Source organism: Onychostoma macrolepis, chromosome 17 (assembly GCF_012432095.1).
Source record: "Onychostoma macrolepis isolate SWU-2019 chromosome 17, ASM1243209v1, whole genome shotgun sequence".
In the NCBI taxonomy this organism is placed as follows: Eukaryota; Metazoa; Chordata; class Actinopteri; order Cypriniformes; family Cyprinidae; genus Onychostoma; species Onychostoma macrolepis.
In genome coordinates, this window is record NC_081171.1 from 22,630,173 (window position 1) to 22,657,055 (window position 26,883).

The following is a 26,883-nucleotide window of genomic DNA, read 5'->3' on the forward strand; positions in this document are numbered from 1 at the left end:
ACGCGTCAGTCACCCGGTAACATTATCCCTCATTAAAACAGAGTGTACATGAGAGCACGCTGTGTGATATCTGTAAAATTGAAGCATTATGTCAATACGGAAATCACCACAGGGCAGCTTTGGCTGTTCATTGAGCTACTACTGTAAAGTATAGCCTAATCATAATGTAGTGTAGCTCATAATAACCATAAGTCATTGAGATGTGTAAAGTGATGGGCTACTGCATATTGCATATTACAATTGTGTATTATGAGATCAGATGCGCTGTAGAGTTTCTTAGTCCCCCTTGTGGAGAGAATATATGTTATAAAAACTGGCCAGGTCACAGTTATTACCGTAAATACATTTAGAATAATTACTTATTATTAGAAACTAAAAAACTATAGAATTTATTATCTGTGGTAACTGACAGCATGCCAAAATGTTGTCCATATATATTAATTTAAATAAATAAATAACAGCTTCTGATATTTCCAACACATGTACCAAGAAGATTAAAAATAATCATGAATAATAATCCACACAATCCAAAAAGATCCAAAGAGGCATAAAAAAACACAGAGTGAGAAAAATCAAGAAAAGTAGAGACAAAGGACAAGGTGGAAGGAGAATAAAAAGCATAAAATGGAATCAAATGTGAGGAGAGCAAGGGACAGCAATATATGGAGAGACAGAAGGAGAGAGGAAGGAGGGGGAGGTTGAGTATGAGACACAGAGGTGAAAAACCAGAGAGCCAAAAATCAGAAAATGAGATGGAAATTAAAAAAGAAAGAGGGTGAGGACCTCCCGAGAGTGAAGAGAGACAGAACACGTCCAGAAAGTGAGTGAGAGAGAGAGAGTGTCGTCTCAAAGGGAGATAGTGAGAGTGCTCGAGTGATCAGTCTGGTCTTTGTATTTTGGCTGGGAGCCAGGCAGCGGCTGTCTGAATGGAGGTAAATCATTTTGAGCCTGAGAGTAGCACATTGAAAAATGATCGCTCGAGTCGGGCCGGGCTCAGCTAGGGATTGTCTCGTTCCCTCGGCAGACCAGGGTGGAAATCCCCAGCCAGACCCAAATAAATGAAGCAGTCTGAATCTAAATGGAAAATGTTCTAATTAAAAAGAAAAAACGGAGAAGAAAATCCCCAAGAATTACTGTACTGGGAAATGCTGTGATTCTTTAGACAATGTTTATATTTGCATTATGTTAATCCATTTATCTATTTTATGCAAAGTAATTGCATGAACTTTTACAATGCATGAATTTGAAAGTGCAAATTTCTACACCAAATAGTTGGCTGACAAGTTTCTTTTAAAAGCATTAAAATCTGTTGCAAATAGTTTGAAATCTCTGCACACTCTGGTTTTTTTGTTTTTGTTTTTTTAACTTTGTGAGATGAATCATGGGATGTTTTACAAACATTACTGAAGGAGTTCCTATGCACAACTGCTTTTGCTAAATGATCTTTCTTGGTCTCCCAGCCTGCTCAGGCTGCACTGTTGACTGGTTACTGATGGGTTTTGGGCACTTTTCAGCTGGTCACACAGATAGACATCAGCTTGGCCAAGATGGGAGAATAGGTAAGACCAGCTAACCAATATATTAGCCATTTTATTAATTTTTTCCCCCAAGAAGTTCATACATATGAGACAAAGCTAACATCTACAAAACTAATTTCAAGCATTTAACCCAGGGCTCTTCCTGCAGACTTTAGTACCAATACCAATTTAATCCACTTATTTCTAATTTGCAAGTCATTTTGAACACCTTGATCGGCTTGTTCAATGTGTTTGGTCAGGACAGGGGTGTCCAATCCTGCTCCTGAAGGGCCACTTTCCAGCGGAATTTAGCTCCTGCACATCTGCCTAGTGATCACAAAGACCTTAATTAACTGGTTCAGGGGTGTTTAATTAGGATTGGCTCTAACCTCTGCAGGACAGTGGCCCTCCAGAAGTAGTATTGGACACCCCTGGTTTAGGGTTAAGTCGAAAATATACTTCTCTTGTCTGCATTCCCCTCCGTCTCAAGGACAGTTTGCATGAAGTAATTTTCATCATTAGTACAGTCTGCTGAGGTTTGCAGAAGTAGTGCATGTGTGAGTGATTTGAGCAACAAAAGTCCACCAAATCCACTAGATCCAAATGCATCCTTCTACTCTCACAGCCAAAAAAGACGATGTTCAAAAGGCTTGCGGATTTAACTGTGCATGAGAGTGAAGTACAACCTGAGCCTTTAGAGCAGGTGTGTCCAAACCTGTTCCTCGAGGAATAATGTCCTGCAGAGTTTTGCTCCAACCCCAATTAAACACACCTTTCAAGGTCTCTGACTTTTTAGAAACTTCCAGGAAAATTGGAATTGGTTGGAGCTATACTCTGCATGATGTTGGCCCTTCAGGAGCAGGATTGGACACCCCAGCTTTAGAGTTAAATTCAGCAGGACACTGGCCCTCCAGGACTATAGTTAAAGACCCTTGATTTAAGCATTAGTGTTTTGGTCAAAAGGTTTCTACGGTCATGAGAAAGTCAGTGAAGTGTGTCCAAATTTTTAACTTGTGCTCTACAAGACTATGTCTATTTAGCAAACATTCTCTATTTATTAAGTGTCTGTTGTGGGTTTGTGGCCTATTGTGTATTCACTAGAATGCCTGGCTAGCAGCTAGGTGCTAACGCCTCAGTTCCTGCTTCCTGTGCTAGCTCATAAAACAGTAAAATAAAAATCAAAGTACCACCAAACATGTCCACAATGTCAAGCTTACCACCTCCAATAATACCAACAGCAAAGAAAAGAGAGCATGATTCTGTTTACAGTGCATGAAAAAGGGCTGCAAAAGCATTTTCAAGAGGTGAGCGAGTAAATGAGAAAAGCATTGTTGTCTTTTTGCTGTTCCTAAATTACCCCCTCAATAGCATCTATGAAGAGACAGGATGTGCAGCTAATCCAGGCTTGGCTTGTTGTGGCTTAGCCACGGTGGGGAGGCAGAACAGAAGCCATAAACATGGCCAGGGTTATTTTGTTATTTAATGAGTTGCAGCGTTCAAACCCGAGCCCCTGGGGTAAAGCTCTGGAAAGCCACAAAATGAAGATAGCAATGGGGTTGTCATATTTTTTTGAAGATGCTCTCTTGTTATTCATGTGAGGTGTAGACTGGTTGCTCTCCCAGAGTTTGTTTAAAAGCACAGCAAGCTAACGTTTAAGGAAGATCAATTCCATTTCAGCAGAAAACTGACAGATAACCAAAACTCACGTCTCTCTCGCACACTCCCTCTCCCTGTTTACAAAGATTACCATCTACTTTCATCTCATCCGTGATACATCTCTCTATCTCTTTCCTCTGCACCGCTGGGATTTGTTCTACAGGTAGGCAACCCGCAGCATCGGGTTTCACTAAAAGGGTGTTAAGGAAAAGGAATTTAATTACAGGACAAGTGCGTGGAACGGGATAATCCTGTCTCCACATGTTACAAAAAGTGCAACCCAAGTGAGAAAGGTGTCGGTGAAACTAGCTGATGCCGCAAGGTCCAATCAGTCACCTGGCATGCTCTTGACCAGAACCTTGAACTATGCTCACGTGATTATGAAGTTTCAGCCTTTTCAGACATAAAACTAATTGGGTATAACTGACTGTTACAAATTACGGTCACTTTGCCCATTAGGTACAAACAGAAGCTTTTCAACGTAGGGTGGCCTACGATAGGGATAGGGAAAGGGGACAACAAGAGCATCCTACTGCTCTCCCTCGCCTCGGCACTCATTCATTAATCACTGTCTGGCAGGGAGGACACCTAACGCTTATTTATTTGCACTCTTTCACTCGGAGGCTATCACAACAAACAACCCCAGTAGCTGCTGGGAATATTTGCACATGATTAATCAGAGATGGCCTGGAACAACAGGGTAGGAGATGAAGAGAGGAAAGAGAAAAAGAAAGTGACCAGGGAAAGGGTAGAGGACAGAGGAAAAACAGATGTGCTGGAAAGAAGGTTGGGGGATGAAGGTTGCCTTTTGGTTGTCATAAGCTTATTTTGGTAATAATGAAGCAAGATGGAGTTTAGGTAAAAATTAGGGTTGACAGTCAAATAAAATATTTATATATATTAAGTGCACATAAAATAATACATAAGAAATTACTTTTTCAAACATGCAAATTGCCCATTCTAATATATCAAAATAAATAAATAAATATATTATGGACATGTTTTATGGACATGCTTTTGCCAATGTCTCCCACTGGTGTTTGCATTACCATTTTTATGAATTATAGTTTTTTGCTATGTGAATATTTCACTTGTTGTGCTTTGATGATAATTAAATTTTACCATATAAAGAATGCAAATTATTCTAATGCTGTTAAATGTCCCATCTAGATCGGGTTAGATTTACAAATAAGCCATAAGTTAGGGTTTGTTAAATGGGACTTGTGTGCACTACATCTCAAATTGGGTTTGTTCAGTTTTAGAAATCACATGGAAGAGAAAGAAGCAGCAATAAATATCAAACTGAAAAGATGCATTCATGTTAAATATATACACAGTATACATACAGTATATATATTGAAATAACTGTCAACGGCTTTACTTTGACAACCATAGTCAAAAATTAAAGTAAAGACACAAGGCACCAAGGGAAATCAACCTCCATCTGTGCTATTTACCTCCCATCCAAAAATGTAATAAATATGTCAATAGTCTTTATTGACTAATGATCATGTTGTCATAGACAGAAAGATGGATGCTCCCCTAACCATACAGGATGAGACAGATTACAGTTACCGGGTTCATAAGACTAATAACATCATTCAAATGACTTCATATAGCCACCAGTGAATGAGAAGATTATTACATTCAGTGGTGACCTTCACACTGCAATATAATCATTACCACTGCAATGTGCATAGATGTGCTTTTACACGGCAGGAATGCTATCAATCCATTCAATGTGACGCATTCTCACAGCTTATAGTCTTGCTACGGACAAAAACCAAGAACCATGCCATTAAGAAACCCATAGGTTATAGCAATAACCCAAAGTATGTCCATTAATAACAGCCCTACGCATAATCGTTTACAAGCACCCTCTGGTGCTACTGCAGGAATTCAGGGTTTGGGTACTAGCAACTTAATACTGAAATAGAGAAAGTGAGATAGTGCTAATGGGATTCTCAGCTCTCTGCAACAGGCTCTCTCACATGCTGGGTCATGAACTGATTACAGGCTGTAATCCACTCCATTTCAGACAATCTGCATGCAGAGTAGCTTTCAACAAATAAAAACAACAGATAAACTCTCTCTCAGTTTCTCATTTCCACCACACCCCACTCTTTACCACAAACCCTCACTGCCTCAATGTGCTATGAAAACAATTTTATGTCCTATAAACTAATCATTAATATTCAATGAACAAAAATTGAGAAATTTTAAGCTACAGATATTAGTTTTACAGGCCACTTGTCTGAACGATTTTATATGCTACGTACAGCAAACAGTCAACGTATGGCTACCCCATCGAAAATTAGCCATGGTTTTAATATAAATTAAAAAAAAAAAAAAAAAAACATTAACCTTTTGCTATACTAACCATAGTTTAACCATGGTATTTGTAGTAAAACTGTCATTAGACAAATGGTAATCAATACACCAAAAACATGGTTTTGTTAGTCCCTGTTGGTAGATGCCATTGTAATGAACAATTTGGTCCGCCTGCTGAATCGAATCTAAGCTACCATGCTATGAGCTAACACCTAAAAGTTAGCTTGCAAAAAATAAGAATCAACTCTGTTCAACAGACAGATCAAATTTTCCCTGAAATGCTAGTTGTCGTGGACCACAAAAAGCATTAGTAGAAAAACAATTATACATCCATTAAAACAACCATTAATATTCAATGAAGCAATTAAATAGACAAAAAAAAAAAAAACACACTGATAGAGACTTTTATAGACCAGCTTTCTGAACATTTAGTCCATCCGTTGAATCAATTATAAGCTAAGCTAGCATGCTATTAGCTAACACTGAATGGTTTGCTTTAAAAAAAAAAAAAAAAACATAAGATTCAACTCGATTCTGCAGGCGTACCCAGTTGTTCTAAAGTGTTAACTATTACAGGACAGCAAAAAGCATTAGCAAACAACCTGGCAGCAAATCTGAGCACCCATGAGTAAAGATGGCAGATTTCAATTTCCTGCACCACCTGGGCAACTGCTATAGAGATTCATATGAATGCTAACATACTCTGCAAGTATTATAGATATCCTTAAGCGACAGTAGAAGCTATAGAAATTCCTCCTTTGACAATAAAACTTCTTAATTTAATCAGTAATATGTGTATAATCAGTAGAGTGTGTTTGTAATGATAAGCAACAGGGATCTCATTAAGTAGTCTGGAATTTTGCTTGAGTTGCGGTTAAACATGCTACATGAATAAGTATGAACTGTGCACTTGGGTGGTATTGGGCTGGGAAATCAGGGGAAGGTTGAACACTAATTAGACATAACGCTGTTTTCAGATTTTTTTTTTTCCTGCTCAGGCTCAAAGCTTAACCGTGATGGGATTGTGAGACGCTGCTTTTGTTCTCTCCAGCCACAACAGAGGATATTCGGGCTGGATGACCTCATGGGAATTTTCAACTTCAACCACATCTGCGGTCTGAAAAGACAATAGGTAATAAACCTTTAAATGTATATTACACTCGGTCTGGTAACACAATTAATAACCTCGGCTGATCTGATCTGTATTCCACAAATCCGGGCAAACCGGAGACCTCTTTAGAAGAGCCGCCGGTTCCCTCTTCTTCCTTATTTACTGTTTTCCCTAGTGAAATGGGTTTCAATTGTTATTTAGGGTTTCTTTTAATCAGCATTCTCGAGAAGTGGAAGCTTTGAGACGACTAATAAGGTGGTGACGGTAACTTGTCTGTCATGCATTGCTTACTGTGTGAAGTACAGAGTTGAAGCAATTAAGAATCAATCCTTGTTATGCTACCAAACCGTGGGAAGCTTGAGAGTAGCTACAGCCTCTATTATGAGTACTAGCACACATTTCCAACCACCAAGAATTAATTTTCCCGCACTATACAAGAGATTACCGATAATCTTAGTTCAAAAAATATTTTTAATAACCTAAAGGCCTGCAAACAGCATCACTTTTCCCTGACTGACATATGGAGACCCCCTAGGCCATAAGGCAGTTGGAATTTGACTGATCTGACAGCATTTATTTCCTCTATAGTGTTGCAGCAAACATCAGCTCTTCCACAGCCCCACGTCTATTGAGTCCATATGCATGAATCAGCAGATCCATGCTGTCTAGGGGACTCGCTGATGCCTGCTGCTCTTCCTGTGGTGACCGTATGCAAGTGGGCTGGCTAGTCTTCCTGACACAGCAGTTTTCATGCTTTTCCCTGAGCTGTCACAGACCCCCAACTGTAAGCATGAAAAACACCAACTGTTTGCTGTATACGTCCTTGTTTATTCAGGAAAAAAGTTTAGGTGGGTGCTATATTATGCCCAATTTGCATAATTGTCCCCAAAAATGCCATGTTTTGTATCTTCTGTTCTGCCCGGTGCCATACTTCAAATTTAATTTGAGCCCTTTTACACTTTCTGGGTGTTTCAGTAAAGTGAAAGGAAGTGTATCGGTTCCTTCAAACCACCTTATAATCTGTCAAAGGATGCAATGTGAAATGCTAAAGCCCTGCTAAATTTATAGAATAAATGCTAAATTATGCATAACTGTGTCCCGGACAACACTGAAGGGTCACCTACTTGCACAAGGTCTTCAAAATGTTGGACACTATTGGTCAAAAGTTTAGAATAATTATGTTTTAATGCTTTAGAAAGAAGTCTCTTATGCTGACCAAGCCTGCATTTATTTGACCAAAAATACAGTAAAAACCATTTAAAATAGCTATTTTCTGTTTCAGTATGTTTTAAAATGTAATGTAATATTCAATTCAATTCAAGTTTATTTGGATAGAGCTTTTCACGATACAAATCGTTGCTAAGCAGCTTTACAGAAAATTAAAGTTTCTACATTATATTTAGTATTAGCTTATCAGTGGTGACTAAGATGATGTTCATATGGCAGAAAATAATATAAAATCGTTATAATATGCTGATTTTGGTGAGCAAGTGACATTTATTCTTATTATTAATGTCTAAAATCAATCTTGTTCTGCTTAATATTTTTGGGGAGGCAACGCTACATATTTTTCAGGATTCTTTGATGAACAATGTTTGAAGAAAAGCAGCAATTTGATATCTTTTGTCACACCATAAGTGTCTTTACTGTCATTTTTGATCAATATAATACATCATTGCTTAATTAAAGTATGTATTTCTTTTTAAAAGAATCATACAGACTCCAATCTTTTGACCATTTCTCGGCCGACCACTTGTGATCCGATCTTCCGAGACAGATGTCAATACCACGTGTAAATGTGGTCCAGATGTCTTGCCATTGGCCAGCCGACTGAGGTTTGCTGTTGTATCATGTGAAAATATTTCACTGTGAGAAACAAAGATGTGCAAAAAGTTGTTCAAGTAGCTGGTGATGTTTTGATGAGGAAACACACTCTTCACAAGTTTAGTTATCTGGTAGTCTATTTTCTGTAAATTAATTGCTGTCACTACACTTCTAAACAGAGTGGGAACATAAGTTAACAGAAACGAGTTTGTGTAGAACAAATGCAGAAAGCTTCAAGGTTGTGACATATTAGAGAGGATCTATTGTGATGCTAAAACGCTGACAGTACATTTGTTTCACAAGTGCTTCAAAGGTGGGTCTGCCTCCTTTCAGACAAAACAAAGAAGCTTTAGTGTTCTTCATGTTTTCTCGAAGGTGATAATCACCCCAGTGAGAACTGTTTGGGATGAGAGACTCACAAAATGGGGGTTATTCACACAACCTGGGGGTGTGTAAAAAGCAGGAAGATGTGGGGAATAATGGAGAGTGGATGGGAGACATTCAGCGGAGGTGGTCACAGGTTACAGAGGAGTGATTTTAAGTGGTGACATATTGTAAAGGTGCGGGGGGTGAAGACAAGACAGAAGAAGCAGGACCACTGACTTGACGTCAACACTGTGTGTACAGTATAACAAACAACCATTATTTCTAATAATGTAATATTTCAATGATAATTTGTTCAAGACATTTTAAAATTGTGTAAAGTGCATGTATGCATACATGGGAAACATGATTTTTAAATGTTTTAATCAAGTCTCTTATGCTCACCAGGACTGCATTTATTTAATCACAAATACAGTAAAGACAATAATATTGTGAAATATTTTTAGAATTTAAAATAACTATTTTCTATTTAAATATCTTTTAAAATGTAATTTATTCCTGTGATGCAAAGATGAATTTTCAGCATCATTACTCCAGTCTTCAGTGTCACATTATCCTTCAGAAATTATTTATTAATTGATGTTATTAACGCTTTGAAAATATAATATATTAAGAGTATATTTACTATATACCAAGAATACCCTTGAGTTGTATCTATTTTTACTTTCACATACTCTCATAAAACCTGTCAAGAACATATTCAGGTCATTTTTCACCCCAAAAATCGAAAGAAAAATGAATTAATTGAGAAATTATTTTGATGACACATAAGCACATCTCCTCCAATTTTCTTTATGCAAAATATACTTGTTTTTTCTCCTTTGATTTTGGGGTGAAATACTCTTGTGAGATTCGCTTACCAGAACCATAAATACTAAATAATACTAAAGAGTTTTTCTGTATCTGTCCATTTGGACACATCAATATTTCAGTGCAAACCCCCTGAGGACAGGAAGTGGGCTTGGCTTGAGCAGATCCCTGGGGTCGCTGGCCTAGAGTGATAGATCCATCAACACCTCCATCATCCACCCTCACCACCCAAAAATCACACAGCAGAACATCTCACAGCCCACCGCAGGCTCTTCACACCTGGACATTCTGCCCTGAGTGCCCCCCTCCTTCTCAGCCTCCATTTCTCCAATACCAGCCTCAGCTGCTCCGTGACCATTACACACACACACACACACTTACAGACAAACTCAAGCTTGACCACATGATTAGGACTGGAGACCACCAGCTGAAGTTTCAGCCAGAGTAAATATACAGTAAAACAACAAGGCACCTCTCAACACAGAACTGTCAACAAAACAGATCCTACTGCAGCTAAAGTCAACGATCAAGGAGATAATTTAGGACCAAATGTTTGAGAATGAAACTTCAGTGTTCACAAAATACATAGAATATACTACTTCTTTAAAAACTTGTGAAGAAGCATTTGCAAAGCAAGATTTATTTGATAAACTGAGAATTCATTGATTTTTCATACTGTTTCAATGAACCAGTTTAAAAACTATTCATTGATTCACCTGAGTACTGACTAGGAAAAAAACTCATGCAGAAGTATTTGCAAAGCCAGATTCATTTGAGAAACAGTAAATTGCATTGATTCTTTCAGACTTTCAATAAACCAGTTTATAAAAAATGATGATCCCGCACACTATCAGTCCATGCTAAATATAGAAATTTATTACAAAAAAGCGACGTTTCGGTCATCATTTTTTATTGATTGGATTCCACTTTGTTGTTGGAGTTTTTTTTTTTCTTACGCACCTATCAACTTCTCAGGTGTGCTGAGTTTGTGTTGATTGAATAAACCAGTTTAAAAATGATTAATTGGTTAATTTGATTCATCACTCAAAGGTATTGACAAACACTTATTTAAATACTTTTGTAAAAAAAATTGTCTGCCATACACCTGAGTAATGCTTTGCAAACTGGTCCAACTCAATCATTAAAAAGAATCATAAAAAACACAGTCAGATGTCCAGAAGGCCCTAAAGAACCATAATTTCTCAATTTAAACCAGCAATTTCAGTAAATAATCTGAAGTGAAAACTTTTAATCTCACAATACAAGTTTCTCTAACATGGTGACTTACTTCAGTTTCATGGTGCTGCTCCACTTATTTTCCTCCACACTACATGATTTTCTCTCCCTCCAGTTGCGAGTGTCGGTGTGGGGCATTAGTCCGAGTCGGCCCACCATGTGTGTGGATTCACCTCACTGCCTACCAGCTCACTGCATCAGTGTTTTCAAAGTAACTGTACATTGGTGTGTTTGCCACTATCAGCCTTGACTGAAGCGTTCCTGTTTCCCGGCTCTCGTCACGCAGCAGCGCAGCAGGGCCTGACTCCGCTCCAGGGCCCCGACCACTCAGCATTAATCTGTTTTCCCAATTTGTCCCTGTCAGGGATTAGTGCTGTCACTCAAAAAGCAGCCATCCACATGGATCATTTGCCTGTTTCTTTCTCCTCTGCTCTGTTCCTCTGTGTACTTTCTCTATCTCTCCATCTCTCTGCCCCTCCTCTCTGTTTCTGGATATCTTTCTCGCTGTAATCCTCGCTGTGATGGGTGGCCTACGGAGCCGACGTTATCAGCTTAGCTGAGTGCTGTTGTGACTGTGTGCAGGAACTCTCAACAACCCCTCTCTTCTCATTCACTCATCTCTCCACTCCACAGTCAACCATCCCCCATGTCACCATCCCATCGGCTCCATTAGAGCACCGCCCCCCTTGACCCACCCATCAGAAGACCACTGTCCACATTAGCATTGGCACAGCATGTGGGTGGAAAGGTGAATGGTACCCCCCTATTTACAACTCTTGGGATGCTTTATCATTATTGCCCCACTACAGCAGTAGAAGGAAGCAAATCTTCCAAACAATGAGATTAAACTGATGCATTTATGTACCTAATTGACTTTAAATTGGAGCACACTGTGAGAACTCAAGAATTCGGGGCAATGCTAGTCATAAAGGGGTAAGTACCCAAATGCATCAACTGACCTTTCATTACAAGAGGAAGAATTGTTAAATATCTACTAACTTATATGCCGTTAGCCACTCATGAAAGGTTACTTCAAAGCTTTGCAGTCTTTGGTAAGCATACACATGCAAAACAAATCAAAATACAGGCTAAATGGTAGATCTTTAAATGTGCATTTGGTAGTTTGGTGCCAATTTAAAAAGTTTACACAGTAAGAAATAAATTGCGTTATCTGAACAGTGTACACTCATGAGATGAAGACTGTACTAATGTATTTACTTATTCCTCATGCTCATTGGCTCTGTAGATTCTCAAGTAACATGTTGTTTGGTGATGCGAAGAGTGAAAATTAGACAATATAACACTTATTTTGTGTTTTACCAGCAGAAACTAGTATCTGTATAGCCGAAAAAGCTGAAAAGACTTAAAGTCAGAAGACAGAAAGACAAAAACAGAGCATGTTCACAAGAGTCTAAAGTGCAAGCTTTATGACCCTTCCTGTTGAGATTGCATATGCAAACGTGATCTTTTTATATAGGTTGACACTTCCAAGATAAGCACAAGTACCATTTTGATGAACAAAACAACACAGGTATCGTCTTTATTGTAAACAAGCACAGTGCCAGCTCACGTGTGAGTTTGTGCCCACACATACGTCAGGAAGAGAGTAAGCTTGCACTCCAGATTCTCGTGAACGAGCTCAGGACTATTTCCCTTAGGCTATGGATTACAAGTAAATAATCTTCAGTTTCTTGCACAGACCGGTCATTTCACTTCATAGGACCTCAATATTTATCGTCAGGAGCCATGGTAATAATTTTGTGTTGCCTATATAAGGACCATGGTTTCAGCTAAAAATCCTTACTGTTCTACTGAAGAAAAAAGTTAGCTACATCTTGTCTGACCTGAGAATGACTAAATTTACAGTAAATATTCATTTTTGGGTGACCGATTGCTTTAAAGTGCAGGAAGAACAGTGATGCTAATGCTAATACTAGCTAGAGAATGCCCCTATAACAGGAGGTATGAGTAGATTAGTTGATATCAAAACAGATAATGTTCTACTTCAGGCTTTCTGTGAACAAATGTACCATCTATTCCAGTTAGAAGAACTGCATAGAGCCAGGAATGCAGTTCAGACATAGCACAAGAATGAATGTAATTTTCGCAGTTCACGTGAACTAACGCCTCCATTTCCCACTTTTATCTTCAGTTGGCAATTATGTTTATTCAAGGCCCAGCATATGTCATGAATTAACTTCCCTTTGTTTCTATGGTTACTCCCTAAGACCAATGCAACAAAGCACTTTGGCTGCTCAACTCGTCTGGTAACAGTCTGGATTGTTGTACGTGTAATTACGGTGGAATGTTTACTCCAATCATAGTCATTACTGTTCAAGCTCACCTGGACAGGCAACTGAAAATTAGTGCTAGGCCATAAAAAAACATTTCACCGTGTGCTGTGCTCAATGCCACTGCAAGTCCACATACCGCCAAACAGCTGTGCCTCTCAATGCTGACCTGCATGCATGCACGTACAAGTATACACCCTCCATTTACACACCTTGAATCCTTGGAATGGGCAGCCAGCTAATGAATCGTGGCAACAGTTTAAAAGAAATGAAGTTCAGACTTCACACAATGTCTACATCACATGTGAACGAGCATCACATGTAGACAGTGAAAACAGCACCGTTTTTATAGGAGAAGCCTTGTCACATCACCACTCACTTCCAGTGTAGACACTACAACCCTCTCAGAGGAGAGCTGTTTTGTCACAAATTCACATTCAAGTATACATTTCTTAAAGTGAAAGTCATTTTACGCTGTATGCAGTCTTGTCATCCATACACATGAATGGCACTGAAAAACAATCTAGCAAAGGCTAAACGACATGCTACATTTGTAAGATTATGTAAATATCGTGTTCCGTGAGATATGTAAGTGATTAAAAAGTTTATTTTTTATTTTTTTTCTCCGTAAACACCTCTCCTTTACATTCCAGGAGGAACCAATTTTTTTTGTGCTAAAAAACTGCAGCTGAAGGTTTTGCTGAACAACTTAAGGCCAAAGTATACCTTTGTTTTTGCACATACTCAAGGGTCACCAGAATAGTATGTGCACCACCCGATTTTTGTACCAGGTCGCATATGCGCATTGAATCTCTTTTGCACTAATCAGTTGCTCCACAAGGTGGCAAAACTGGCACAGGCCGTTGTTTCACAGTAGAAAACTAAACTAAATAGACGGAATAACAACAGCAACAAATAGCGGAGACTGCAACAACAACAGACACCCGCATTGACAAGCACCTTGGTGAGGGGTTATGAAATAGCAGCAACTTTAGTTTAAAAGAGTACAAAGATATTTTTATCTGTCATAACAACCCGATCTCATGGTAATTCATACATAATTTATGAGGTGTCTAATTCATACGACCTCACTTGTACGAATTTGTATGACTTTTGATAGGGTCACTATAGGGTCTAGACAAATAGTACAAAATCAAACAAGTGAGGTCATATGAATTCGTATGAATTAGCCATCTTGTAAAACATGTACGAATTGGTCATGAGATAGAGTCATAACTTCTGGAGAGAAATAGCACAGACACTGGACTAAGATGAAGCTTTCCAGAGTGCATGTGTCAACCGCCTATCAAATGGAGTATACTTTGTAAGGCTACATGTTCGAATGAACACTTACGCTAGCGTATATGTACAAAAACAAAGTATATTTTGGGCTTTATTTTACCATGTATTTGATCACTTCTGATTGGTCAAAACCATACTGCAGCAGCAAATAATTAAAATAAATATAAATATAAATATAAATATAAATATAAATATAAATATAAATATAAATATAAATATAAATATAAATACAAATACAAATACAAATACAAATACAAATACAAATATAAATATAAATATATAAAACACTAATTAGGTGATCAAAGAACCCATAAATTAGTCCACTTGCCCAAACCTACAGTGAAAGGACTGTATTTGGAACTTTCCCATTTAAAACTTTTGACACCCACACATACAACATACTCACACCAAATCTTTTACCATTCATTGCACATTTTCACCCACATGAACAGCCTCTCTGATCTCTAGACAGACAAATCTCTCAACCTCATTTTCTTTCTCTTTCTCTCATCCCCTTTGGAGTCAATAGAGCATGTGGCTATCTAAAACAGTCATATCCTTTTAATCAGTTCTACCCCAACTCCCACCTAGCAAAGGCTCAGATGACTCACTCACATGACCCTGTACATGATGCTCAGTTCAGGGTTGTTTTGAACCATTTCATCTCGCAGAGCACTGAGGTGGAATAGCAAAGCACACCAGACTGTTGAGTGTGACAGTGCATCCTGAAGCTCTGGGAAGCTCTTTGGGCCCTCTGTCTGCATTCAATATAGAAGTCAGCTAGAATGTCAATACACTAATCATATGCTCCATCACTCTGGAGCATATACCGAGAACGGGGGTTAGGGAAAAGTCAACTTTTCAGCCATGCATCTAGCCATCATACGCTCCTCTGTTTTCTCACTAGATGCCCACTAATATTTATACAGTACAGGCTGAAATAAATCACCTTATGGGAGCTAAAGATACCTTACAAAGAGACTATGGAAACATGGTTCAGCAATCATTGTACTTTGATTTACCTTGTCAATGAGTGCCTTATTCATAGACTAAGGTACTTAAACAGTACTTTATGTGGGTACGTTCTGTAGGTGTCCATTCCTAAGGTAATACCATTATATTTTGTTTTGTAACGCAATTGTAAGGTAACACCTTGCATTAACGTGAATGAATTACAATAAGATAACACTTAAGAGCTAGGTTTACAATAATTGCACCCAAGACATAACAACCACAACCACATTCAGAGGTGGTCAGGGATGGATTCTGACCACTGCTGTTCTGAAAATTAATTTTCATAAAATGTTATTTGAAATCAAAGATCATAACACCTAAAGGGTTGACTGGAAACAGATTGACCATGTCCCTCGTCACTTTCTCCTCTAATTCTAATTGCAATCTAATTAACATTTTACTTACAAGAGAGGATCCAGCCTCCTGCTTGTTGTACAAGCAGGTTAAAGGCCAATGCACACAAGCGGAATAACTACAGGTCTGGATGTTCACTACCAGCTCTTGATTTAAATGTTGAAGTCTGATAATGACTCCTTTAGAGGATGCTCTTCATTATTTGTTTGGCATGCCTGAAAGCAAGGTGTTGCACTGGCATTTCTTATTCTGCATGAGAATCAAATCAAACATCTGTGAGGGGGAAAGTATTTGGAGGTCTTAGTGAATTGCTAGGTGGAGCAAGACAATTTATTAGAGTCTTGATTTTAATTAAACAGCAATGAATATTTTATATTGGTGTCACACCTTAAACGAGCAGTTTACTGTTAATCCATCATGTGTCATTTGTGCACAAACTAACACTAATGCATATTTATGTCTAGAAAGCGGCTAGTCAAAGTCATTTTAAGGAAAATCACACAACAGGCCCCATATTGAGAATTGATATCACATGTATGAGTGGATTGTCCCTGGTGTATGCAATCTCCGATACACTGTAAAAAAATAAAAATAAAAAGTTGAGCCAACTTAAAATTTTAAGGCAACAAGCTTCAGCAGATTTTTGAGTTTTCTCAACTTATTTTTGTAGGAGATTTTTGTTGTATAAACTTAAAACAACAAGTTGAGAAAACTCAAAAATCTGCTGAAGCTGGTTGCCTTAAAATTTTAAGTTGGCTCAACTTTTTTATTTTATTTTTTTTTATTTTACAGTGTAGTAAAGTTCTTCAATTTATCAGCCTTTGGTTACTAATTTAAGGCCAGTTACACAAATTAGTGGCTGTTAGTAACAGACAGTCAAATGTGTCCTATATTCGGTATTCAAAGAATGTCAGGGTGTCCAAAATGATAACTGACCTCATTCCAAACCATAACAATAAAATTCCTGGCAGGCACTATTATTTGAGATGAAACAAGAGGTGGTACCCAACATAACTTCCTACTTCTTCTGTTCATCCACCCAGGAGTTTAAATTAAGAGGGAAAAACAAATCTATTTTCTCTCTCTTCCTCGTCATTCTGTTTCTGTGACATAGCAGCCTCCCTGTTTATCCGCTTCTTTTGAGATCAACTCCAAAGAAAACAGACACAATTATAAATCAGACTGCAAAAATTAACCTTGTCCTACATGGGGTCACATCTGTCTGTTGTCTCAGAATGACCCGGAAGTGCTTGGGCAGGTGGCAGCATCCCAAGCGGATCTAAAAACTTAGCTCTCGTCATTCTCCACAAAGGGAGAGGCCCCTGATCACTCTTTTATGTCCCATGTTGTCCCTTGGCTTGAGGAATTTGTCAAATGTGTTTTCCAGGACCATTCCAGAAGCATTCCTGTCACCACCCTTTTGCAAATACCAGTGGAATTGAGAAACTAATACATTGAAGCAGTGATCTTGTAGACACGCAACTCTACAGGAATAATCCTACTGGAGCAACATAGGGTTAGGTGCCTTGCTCAAGAAGGAACCCTTATGGTTGCCTGTCAATAGCTACTATGCCACGCCATCATATAATAATATACTGCATCACACCAAGTCCAAAATCTGTAACCTTGACATTAAGCTAAGGTAAAGATCCAGAAGCTTCTAGTTAGCCACCATGCTTTGCTACATAACAAGGATGTTTGAGGGTCCATTAAGTGATTTATGTTAAATTCTTACCTGATAAAAAAGGATGCTGCAGCTGAAGTGGGATGGTCAGAGGAAGCAGGCACAGCCTGGCCAAACTGAACCGGACTTCTCTGTCTGGAAGGAGTCAGGGACACTCTGGAGATGGTGGTGTCTGAATGGCATTCGCTCTGCTCTGCTTGACCTATGAGGCCTTGTGTCTGGGGTGGGAAGAAGCAGGAGAGGAAATGCTTCAAACTTTGGATCTCAATAATATGACATTAAATTACCTTCTTACATAGTTCCATGAATCACACGCCTAGGTCACAGAGGATCACACCTTCTTGAAGGAATAGAGCAAGTCCTTACAAGGAGCAAGAGGCAGTTCCCTTACGGATTATGTTTCAAAGGTCACATATAAAAAGGAGGAGGAAACACTTACTCACATGCATTTATCATAAAGTACATCATTAACCACCAGGGAGGAACATTTATCCCTGTACTAATGGTATGAATAGTGCTTCAATGGGAAGAGATTAAACTGATTCACAAAAAAATGTGAATTCCTTAGCCAGAACCACAGTGAGATTCAGAGGTTGTCAATCCAGACATGTGTCCACCAGATCTCCCATGACTTGAGGCAATACAGGCAAGCTCTCGAGAAAGTGGACAGGTCAAGAAACTAGTCTTTTGTCGGTGTCTCCAATGGTGTTCCCACAAAAGCTCAAAATCTAGGTGCTTGAGACTCTGCACTGTGATTTTTTAAGTGGGGTTACATAATTCTTGCATGAAGTCTGTGAGAAATAGCTTTTTCGCAGATAATAAAATAAAACATCTAGAACATATTGCTTTGTAGTTGTTAAATATTCTTGCACTGGAGCCCATTCATTCACTGACTTTTTCATTATTTTACCAAAGTCGCTCTTTGTCTCGGAGGCCTGTGAGTAACTAAGTAGCTTAAACCCACAATCAATATGATCTGTCAAGCGCTTGTTTTGAATGTAGGCAGTGTGCTAAAAGGCTTCAGGTGAGGTTGGGCAATTTCCCAGAGAATATCATGAGTTAGTCACTGACAACACATTGAGCAATAGACAACCATGGCTTTAGTGTGGCATGTTGTCTATGTTGCAGTGGTTGTGCATAATGGCTGGATTCGTGTTTGCTCTGGATTCATGTCTGGCAACTAAAATAACATCATTAACAATCTTTTCATGAAGCATAGGCTATCCAGTGCATGATGCGTCAACAGAACTCTGACAGGAGAACTATTTATATACCTTGGATGACATATGAGCTCCATATATCACAAACCTTCAGACACATGGAAGGATCACTCGCATGAGACGGAGTACGACAAGCAGCATCCATTCTGTTTCTAGTCTGCACTTTTTGTTAAATTGTGACATTTGGTTGAATAATTACTATTACGTAAGCTTCAACTGATTTGAGGGCTGGAGGATTCTGAACAAAGCAAAAAGGGTTTGTTTTGATTAAGTTGTTTACGTCTGTTTATTCAGATGCTACAGGATTGTGTTTGTCTATAATTGCTTTCTGTGTATGGTTGAAATCAATAATTGTTATGTCTGTCAGTTCTGTCGCAGAAATGGCAATTCCATTGTTCGAAATTACAAAGTATGCATGTGGACATGACTTAAACTTCAATTAGTTTTTTGGGGGAATGACTATACATACACAATAGCTGTTCCTGCAGCTTTTTATGTGAGCTTTTTTACAGCTTAGGTGGGATCAAAACGACTCTGGTGTCCAGGTTTTTGAGCCCGTGACAAGTCAGAAAGGGCTCCGATGAACTTAGCACTCATGCATTCATTAACGCAAAAAATGCTGAATCCATGACATGACAGAGTCATATCGCAGCGCATGGCATTCCGGTTTCAGATGAGCCATGATAAATCAAAACAGCGTCACACTGACAGCGAATGGTGTCTATCTGGACAGAATGGTAATCCCCACATACAGATAAAGAAGGAACGGGTGTCACATTTCACATCAACAGTATGTTTAAAGAGGCTACGCAGTCGAAGCGAGAGAATTTGGGACGCACAAACATAGACATTAGACACACATTCAAGCAGACACACACTGAAGCAGCTGTCAAAAAACCCACTATGGGTTTTTGAGGACTTAAGCCCTCCAGTCAAGCTGTTTTCATGAGTGTCAGACACAGAGCACGAGGTGCACACGCTGTATCCCCAGGTCGGGTCATTAAAGTACAGCTGCAGAGAGCTCCCAGCACTCGATAAAATCAGGTATTCTCTTTATACTACACCCTACACCCTGTTTACAACCTCATCTCTACACTAGAGTCCAGAAAATCCAACTATTCACATCTCCTTCCGAATGTCTTTCCTTTTCTTTTCTGGGAAGAAGCAGCATAATTTCTCTCTCTTTCTCCTGCTCAGAGGGAGGCAGATCACAGTCTGTTCACGCTGCTTAAGGATTCCTGGTTTTGGGCTCCTTGTAGGCCAGTAGGTTATCCCAGCCCATATGAAACCCACTTGAAAAATCCCATCCCGCTATGCTCTAATAATTTTATCTGTCAGCTCGAGTAAAGAACAATAAACCTGACAGTAACATGCTCTCAAGACAAGTTTTTCTTTTCTTTTTAAATGTGCTACTCATCAGATTATAGTAAAAAAATGTTTGACCAAATGTTCTAAGCACAAACATTTTTTCTACTGTTTGTTGTAGTGTTAATTTCATTAACGAAAACTATGATGAAAAATGTTGGTTGACGAGCTTTTTTCCTATGACTAAAACGTGACGATGACAAGGCGACAGTAAGGTCAATGAACAATAACTGTGACTATAACAACATGCAATATCGTCGACAATAAAAGACGTGACCAAAATGTATTTTAGAAAATAAAAACTCTACTATTTTATTTTTTGTCAAAGAAAGGAGACATAATATTACTGCGGACTACTGTACATGCGTGTTGATGGTGAATCTTTGCATCAAAGTGTTTCTTGCCATTTGATGTTTCACTTCTTGCTTTCCAGGAACTCTCACCTGCTTCAAAAGCAGTGCCTTTACCAAGTATAGCACAGACATAAAAATCTACTTCACAGAACACAAGACCCCTCCAAAGACTTCCTGTCAGACTCAGTCCATCTCAATGGCTTTGTCTCCTCCTCTTTTCTCCTGCTGCTTGTCATTTCTCCCCACAGAAATCAGATGAGTTAAAGCTCTTTGCTCAAGGCTCCGCTGAGGTCCCAGTGCACTGCATGCATTATTGTCATCCCTCCAATCTAATGAAAGGAAGGAGCCTTTCCAAATTATACAAGGCACGTCTTTAAACAAGGGGAAAGCATGGAGCTCAGAGCTATTCCTGTGTGAGCCTACATGTGTGAGTTGTGTGTTTGCATAAAGCAGACAGCTTCTGTTGGTTTTTCAAGACGTTCTGGGCCAGCAGTTGGTCAGCTTTTTTCATTGCCGGCTTGCACACTGGAATAAAAGCACTTGTTGACATTAACTCAAATAGGAAATGCACAGGCTATTGTTAATCTCCTGTCATCAATAGCGGTAACAGTTGGCAGGAATAAAAAGGATATATCAGAGGCAACTGCAAAAGATTGTAAAAGCAACATCAATACTACAGAAAGAGGTTATTTGTAGTACAATTAGACAGCTCTGATGCAACAGAGACTCAGATATGAAAGACAGTCAGGAATAGTTCAGCTGACCACCTGTGGTGGTGAGTTTTGTTTAGTTTAACACGCTGAAGCCATACACTTAGTACACATGAGCAGTCCACTGTGGAATGTAACAGTTCTGTAAGGCAGCTAGTCAATAAAACGAAGGAGTAATAAAATGAGTTCCTCAAGATGTCAATCTGCCAATCCTGCATTCTGGTGATCAATCGATTTATGCCTGAGACCAATATATCAGCCAGATGAATAATCATATTCAGCCATTATGAGAATAATGTCAACAGTCGATAACCATCCCTGTTTAATTATTTTAATTGCTGCATATATACACTATCATTCTGCATTTATTTGATCAAAAAATATATTATGAAAAATTATTCCCATTTAAAATATCTGTTTTCTATTTTATTGTATTTTAAAAAATAATTTATTCCAGTGATGGCAAAGCTGAATTTTTAACAGCCATTACTCCAGTCACATGATCACTAAGAAATTATTTTAATATGCTAATTTGTTAATAAAATAACCTTTCTTATTCTTTTCACATTTGAAATCAGTTCTGCTTTTTAATATTTTTTGTGGAAACCGTGATATTTTATTCCTCGGGATTCTTTGATGAATATGACTGTAAAAAGAACAGAATTTCTTTCAAATAGATTTTTTTCATAACACTGTGAAAGTCTTTGCTGTCACTTTTGAACAGTTTAGTGCATCCTTGCTAAATAATAAAAATTTAAAAAAAGTTAATTGAAAAAAATAAAATAAAATAAAATAATGCAAATTAAATAATAAAAAATAAAATAAAATAAAAATAAAATAAAACAAATAAAAAATCTTACTTTTGAATGGTAGTGTATATACTACCTCATTGTAAACATCACTGTAAAGTGTAACTGAAACACAAATGCTACATTCATTGACAACATGATACGCATTTCCAAATCACTCACTCATAAATCAACAGGTGCACTGACAATGTGCAACTGCACTACAAGTGTACAAATCTGTAAATGAGACAGCATAAACTGTTAACACACTGTCTCAGTGCATTGTTTCAAACATGTTCTCTATGTAACTGAGTGCATGTGATTCAATTATGCAGGTGTTTTCAACTGCAATTCATTCAGACAGCTGTGGGCTCAAATAACCAGACCAATCATCAACTGATGCCTATGCTGGTGAATAATAATGCTTCAAAGAACCCTTCAAAGTGAACTTTTCCACACCTCTCAATCACTGTATGGCAGCAACAGCAGCTCATTTGACTTGGAAAGTAAAAAATAAATGAATAAATACATCCAAACAACTGTTATTTTCAACCCCTACACCCTTTAAAAGTTCCCATTGTGAAAGAGACTTTGCAAGGGAATACACATGGTCACTTCTAAATTCTAAACAGTGATAATTAATATTTTAGTAGTTATTTTAGTAGTAAATGGGATCAACTGATTACCATTAAATTAATTTAATGCGTAAACAAAAGAGCACATAGTTGGAGAGAAATGAAAGGTCACATACCGGGTTTGGCTGAGGCAGGAAGTTATTGACGCGTGAGATGCTCCACATGCCCTCCAAGTATTGCTGAGCCTGAATGGTGACTGAGCTGATGGTCCCTGTCAGAGGTCTTCCTCCCATGGTCACCTGCACACTGGGTTTCATTGCCCCAGCGCTGGAAGACGGGCTCTGAGACCAGCCCAGCTCACGCTGCCGCTCCCCCACAGGCAGGACGCTGTGCGCTGGGTGAGGTATCCTCGATCTGGTAGGTCTGGAGGAAAGAGTGACCACGCTGTGTGTTGTCAGCCTGGTGGGATGCCCAGGGTAGGTGTTGGGAGGCAGGCATGGCATGTCGGAAGCAGGGTACAGTTCTTGGAGAGTCTGCAGTGCCTGCTGTTTTAGCTGCTGCGGAGGTGTGCCACACACCTGACACCTTGTTCCTTCATGTCCGCCTTTCAGCGACCAAGCAGGCACTTGCAGCTGGTCAATGATAAAGGAAGCAAATCCAGGGTCCTAAAGAGAGCAAGAGAAGACAAAATACAGTTACAGCTAAAAATGATGCTTGTTTTAATATATATATATATATATATATATATATATATATATATATATATATATATACATTGTGTGTGTGTGTGTGTGTGTGTGTGTAATATAATAAAATAGAAATAGAACTTCTTTTTATAAAATGATTCTGAGTTATATAGAATAAAGAATATAGAATAAAATGATATTAAAGTATATATTTTCTTTTATATTTTCAGATTTAGCTATGCTTGCGGACAAAAACAAAAACAAAAAACACTAATTTCCTCAAAGTGATCAAATAAACAAATAAAATGCACATTGTTCTTATCACAATAACCAGCTTTTTATTAGCAGGCCATTTACAAATATGCAGAAAATGCGTATTTTCAAGCGTTTTACTGATCTAAACCAGCAAAGCCATTGCCTGCAGACATTTAGACAAGATCTTCCTTGTTTTCCCAGAAGCCTCATCTTAATTATAATATTTCAAACTAAGCAGAGCTGAAAAGTGAGAGTTTTGTGGGAGGAAGGATTGAGTGGTGGGGAGGGGAGAGGAGAGGTGGGCGATAGGGTGTAAAGAAAACAACAGCTGAGCCCGGGCATGAAGCACATTGCAGCGTGTATTTACATTTGATAAGACTCCCAGCAGGGAGAGATATGACAAGAGACCCAGCATGAAAATAATCATCTCCCATTCAATGCCAAGGGCATGACGCCAGTCTACCTGATGGACAGGGGCTTATGTCTGTGTACTCACACTCACACACAACGAAGAGCTTGGAGCAGGTAACTGTTGCTACAATACAGGATCACTTATCATGATTATGCTACCGAACATAAAGGATTACCCAGACACTTTTAGAAAAACACTTACACAAAAGGTAAACAATGAATTGATAGGAATTAAATTTCACTGAAAGCAGTTTTAATAGGAATTATTAAATCCATTATTTAGTCACTATTTTAATTTCATTTCTTTATTTCTTCCATGGAAAAAAGAAGCTCAAACAGGTTTGGAATTACATGGGTAATTGAGGACAGAGTGCTAATTTTAAAGCAAACCAGTCACTCATGTTTAATGCTGTAATTTCTCTCTCACATCCACACGCACTTCTGGTCTTCTGAGAGACATATCTCAGATTCTAGATCAGTATTAGTGAGGTTAGACCCTGACTGGAGCCCAGGGCAGCATTAATGTTTATGGTGCCTGATTTTCTCAGAGTCACAGTAGTAACCTGGATGAGTGAGTGCCCAAAGACACAACCACAGCACATAAATCATCCACCATGAGACGTAAAATAAGGATATTTAGTGGAATTATCACCATAATTACAACACAAAGCCCTCTTGGGTCTCTTCAAGCATCTCAATTAAGCCAGACTTTGATATGTCAGCAAAAATCATCCCACAACTCCTTTGTTTAATAAAATATGGGGTCTTCTATGACAGACGATCATTAGGAATGCAGGCAGATATGTTTGTGATTTGTGCTCTGACTTTAAACTTCCCAACTCAGGTGCACTGGAGTCCAATTATTATAAATATTCTGTGTGGGACTATTCAGAAGGACATGAATATTTAAAGATGATCATTTAGATAAATAGTTGAATAGTGCAGGCTGGGAACAGAAAGCTAGCAATATATTCAAAGATATTGAGAAGGAACCAGATAAGTTAGCCGTGCTGAAATGATTTATGTGTGTTTTCAAACAGAAAATTTCAGAATATGTGCTCATCTGTAATTTATGTCTAAAATGTTCCCTGTCAGATGGTAGAGCAACATTCTGCAGATGTTTTTTTTGGGGGGGGTATTTTTTTTTTTTTTTTTATGATTTACACTGTATGGTACATTGATGCTCAAAAGATTCTTTTTCTTTTTTTTCTTTTTTTTTTTATGAGAAGGATTGCTTTCAGAGTGTTTTCGGCATTGATAATATAAAGAATGATTTCTGAAGGATCACGCGACACTGAAGACTGAAGTAATGATGTGGAAAATTCAACTTTTCCACCACAGGTTATTTTATATAATGTATTTATTTGATAAATTTTACTACAGTAAAATATAATATAATAATAAAAAAATAAATAAAAAACACTTGTTTTACATCACGTTTTTTGATCAAATAAATGTAGTCTTGGTGAGTGAAAAACTTTTGAATGGTAGAATAAATCTAATTTTAAAACATTTTGGATTTGTATGATATATTCCAGGTGAAACAGGGATTTCAATAAAAGAAAATGAAGAGTGGGACTTGATGTTATCCATCTGTAACTGATCGGATACTGAAAATACATACCAAAATAAAGATCAGACAAGGTCATTTCAGAGGTGGAGCAAGTTAACACATTTTGTTTAAAAAAAAAAAAAAAAAAGTGTGTTTTTTTTTTTTTGGGGGTTAACTAACGTGCACAGAATCATAGACAACAAAACAACACATTTGTTAAGATTTTAAATAGGTTGCATTCTGATTTCATAATGACTTAAAGACATACATGTACTTGCTGTGGTACAGTAAAATGCACCACCATTAGGATGGTACCATCCATCCACCAATGCCAGAAAGAGAATTATAAAAAATTGAGAAGTGAGAGAGTGAGCGAGGTAAGATGAGGGTGAGACCCCTGGCCTTGGGGCTAGTAGTTGGCCATTGTGTGACTTTATTGGCAGTCAGCTCTGGGTTTTTATGAAGCTCTGGGGATGAATGCAGGAGCCTATCTGCTGATTAGTGATGCACTAAAGAACAGAAAGGGAACAGAAGGATAAATGACTACATGTGTGCCCTCAGCCCGCTAGTCTGACTGTCTCTAAAACTAATGATGATGAGATATGAGTGTGGGGAAAGGACAGAGAATAGGAGGGTGGGGGAGGACTTACAGAGATAGAAAAAAAGAGAGATGCAGAAGATATAACTGACAATGACAAAGTGAAAAGAGAGAATAATACAAGAGATGATGGATGATTTAAAAAAAAAACTTTATCTATGATATTTGACCTCTACGAATGAAAAGGATTGGTTAAATAGCACATTTAATTTAACAAGACCAAAAACAAGGCTGTGAGGAACAGTCCATTCAATACATCAAAGCTGAGAAAACATTCTTTCTATGAATTTCCACTGGACAAAAAATGCTTTTGAGAAGTAGATGTTCACCTTAAGCAGCAACTGTTTAACTCGAAGGTCTGCCCCATTGCCCCATAGGGGCAGTCGTGGCCTAATGGATAAAGAGTCAGACTTGTAACCCGAAGGTCATGGGTTTGAGTCTCAGGTCCGGCAGGGATTGTAGGTGGGGGGAGTGAATGTACGGCACTCTCTCACCTTCAATACCATGACTGAGGTGAGACCCTTAAGCAAGGCACCGAACCCCCAACTGCTCCCTGGGTACCGCAGCATAAATGGCTGCCCACTGCTCTGGGGGGGGGTGTGTGTGGTTCACTTGTTTGGGTTAAATGCAGAGCACAAATTCTGAGTAGGGGTCACCATACTTGGCTACACATCATGTCCTTTCCTTTCCTTTTTTTTGTTCAAAAAAAAAAAAATTTAATTAAATATTCCAAAGCTGCTTGTTTTCAAACACTTCTATTAACACAAAATGGGATATATTAAATGAATCAACTCAATTAAGTTATGTCAAAAAAGCTATGTTCTAACTTCTTCAATACAAACAAAAGGTGTTGAGG

General features: G+C 38.3%; 1 protein-coding gene across 3 annotated transcripts in view; it reads right to left on the minus strand.

Annotated features, from left to right (window-relative positions):
- The window catches only part of kif26ab (kinesin family member 26Ab), a 96,891-nt gene that overhangs the window by 29,268 nt on the left and 40,740 nt on the right, over positions 1-26,883 (minus strand). For all 3 annotated transcript variants that reach the window (XM_058749696.1, XM_058749693.1, XM_058749695.1), the window contains exons 3-4: positions 22,702-23,190; positions 17,566-17,732 (exon numbers count right to left, since the gene is read on the minus strand). In XM_058749696.1, coding sequence (XP_058605679.1) covers positions 17,566-17,732; positions 22,702-23,190 — 656 coding nt within the window. The remainder of the gene's footprint in view (positions 1-17,565; positions 17,733-22,701; positions 23,191-26,883) is intronic.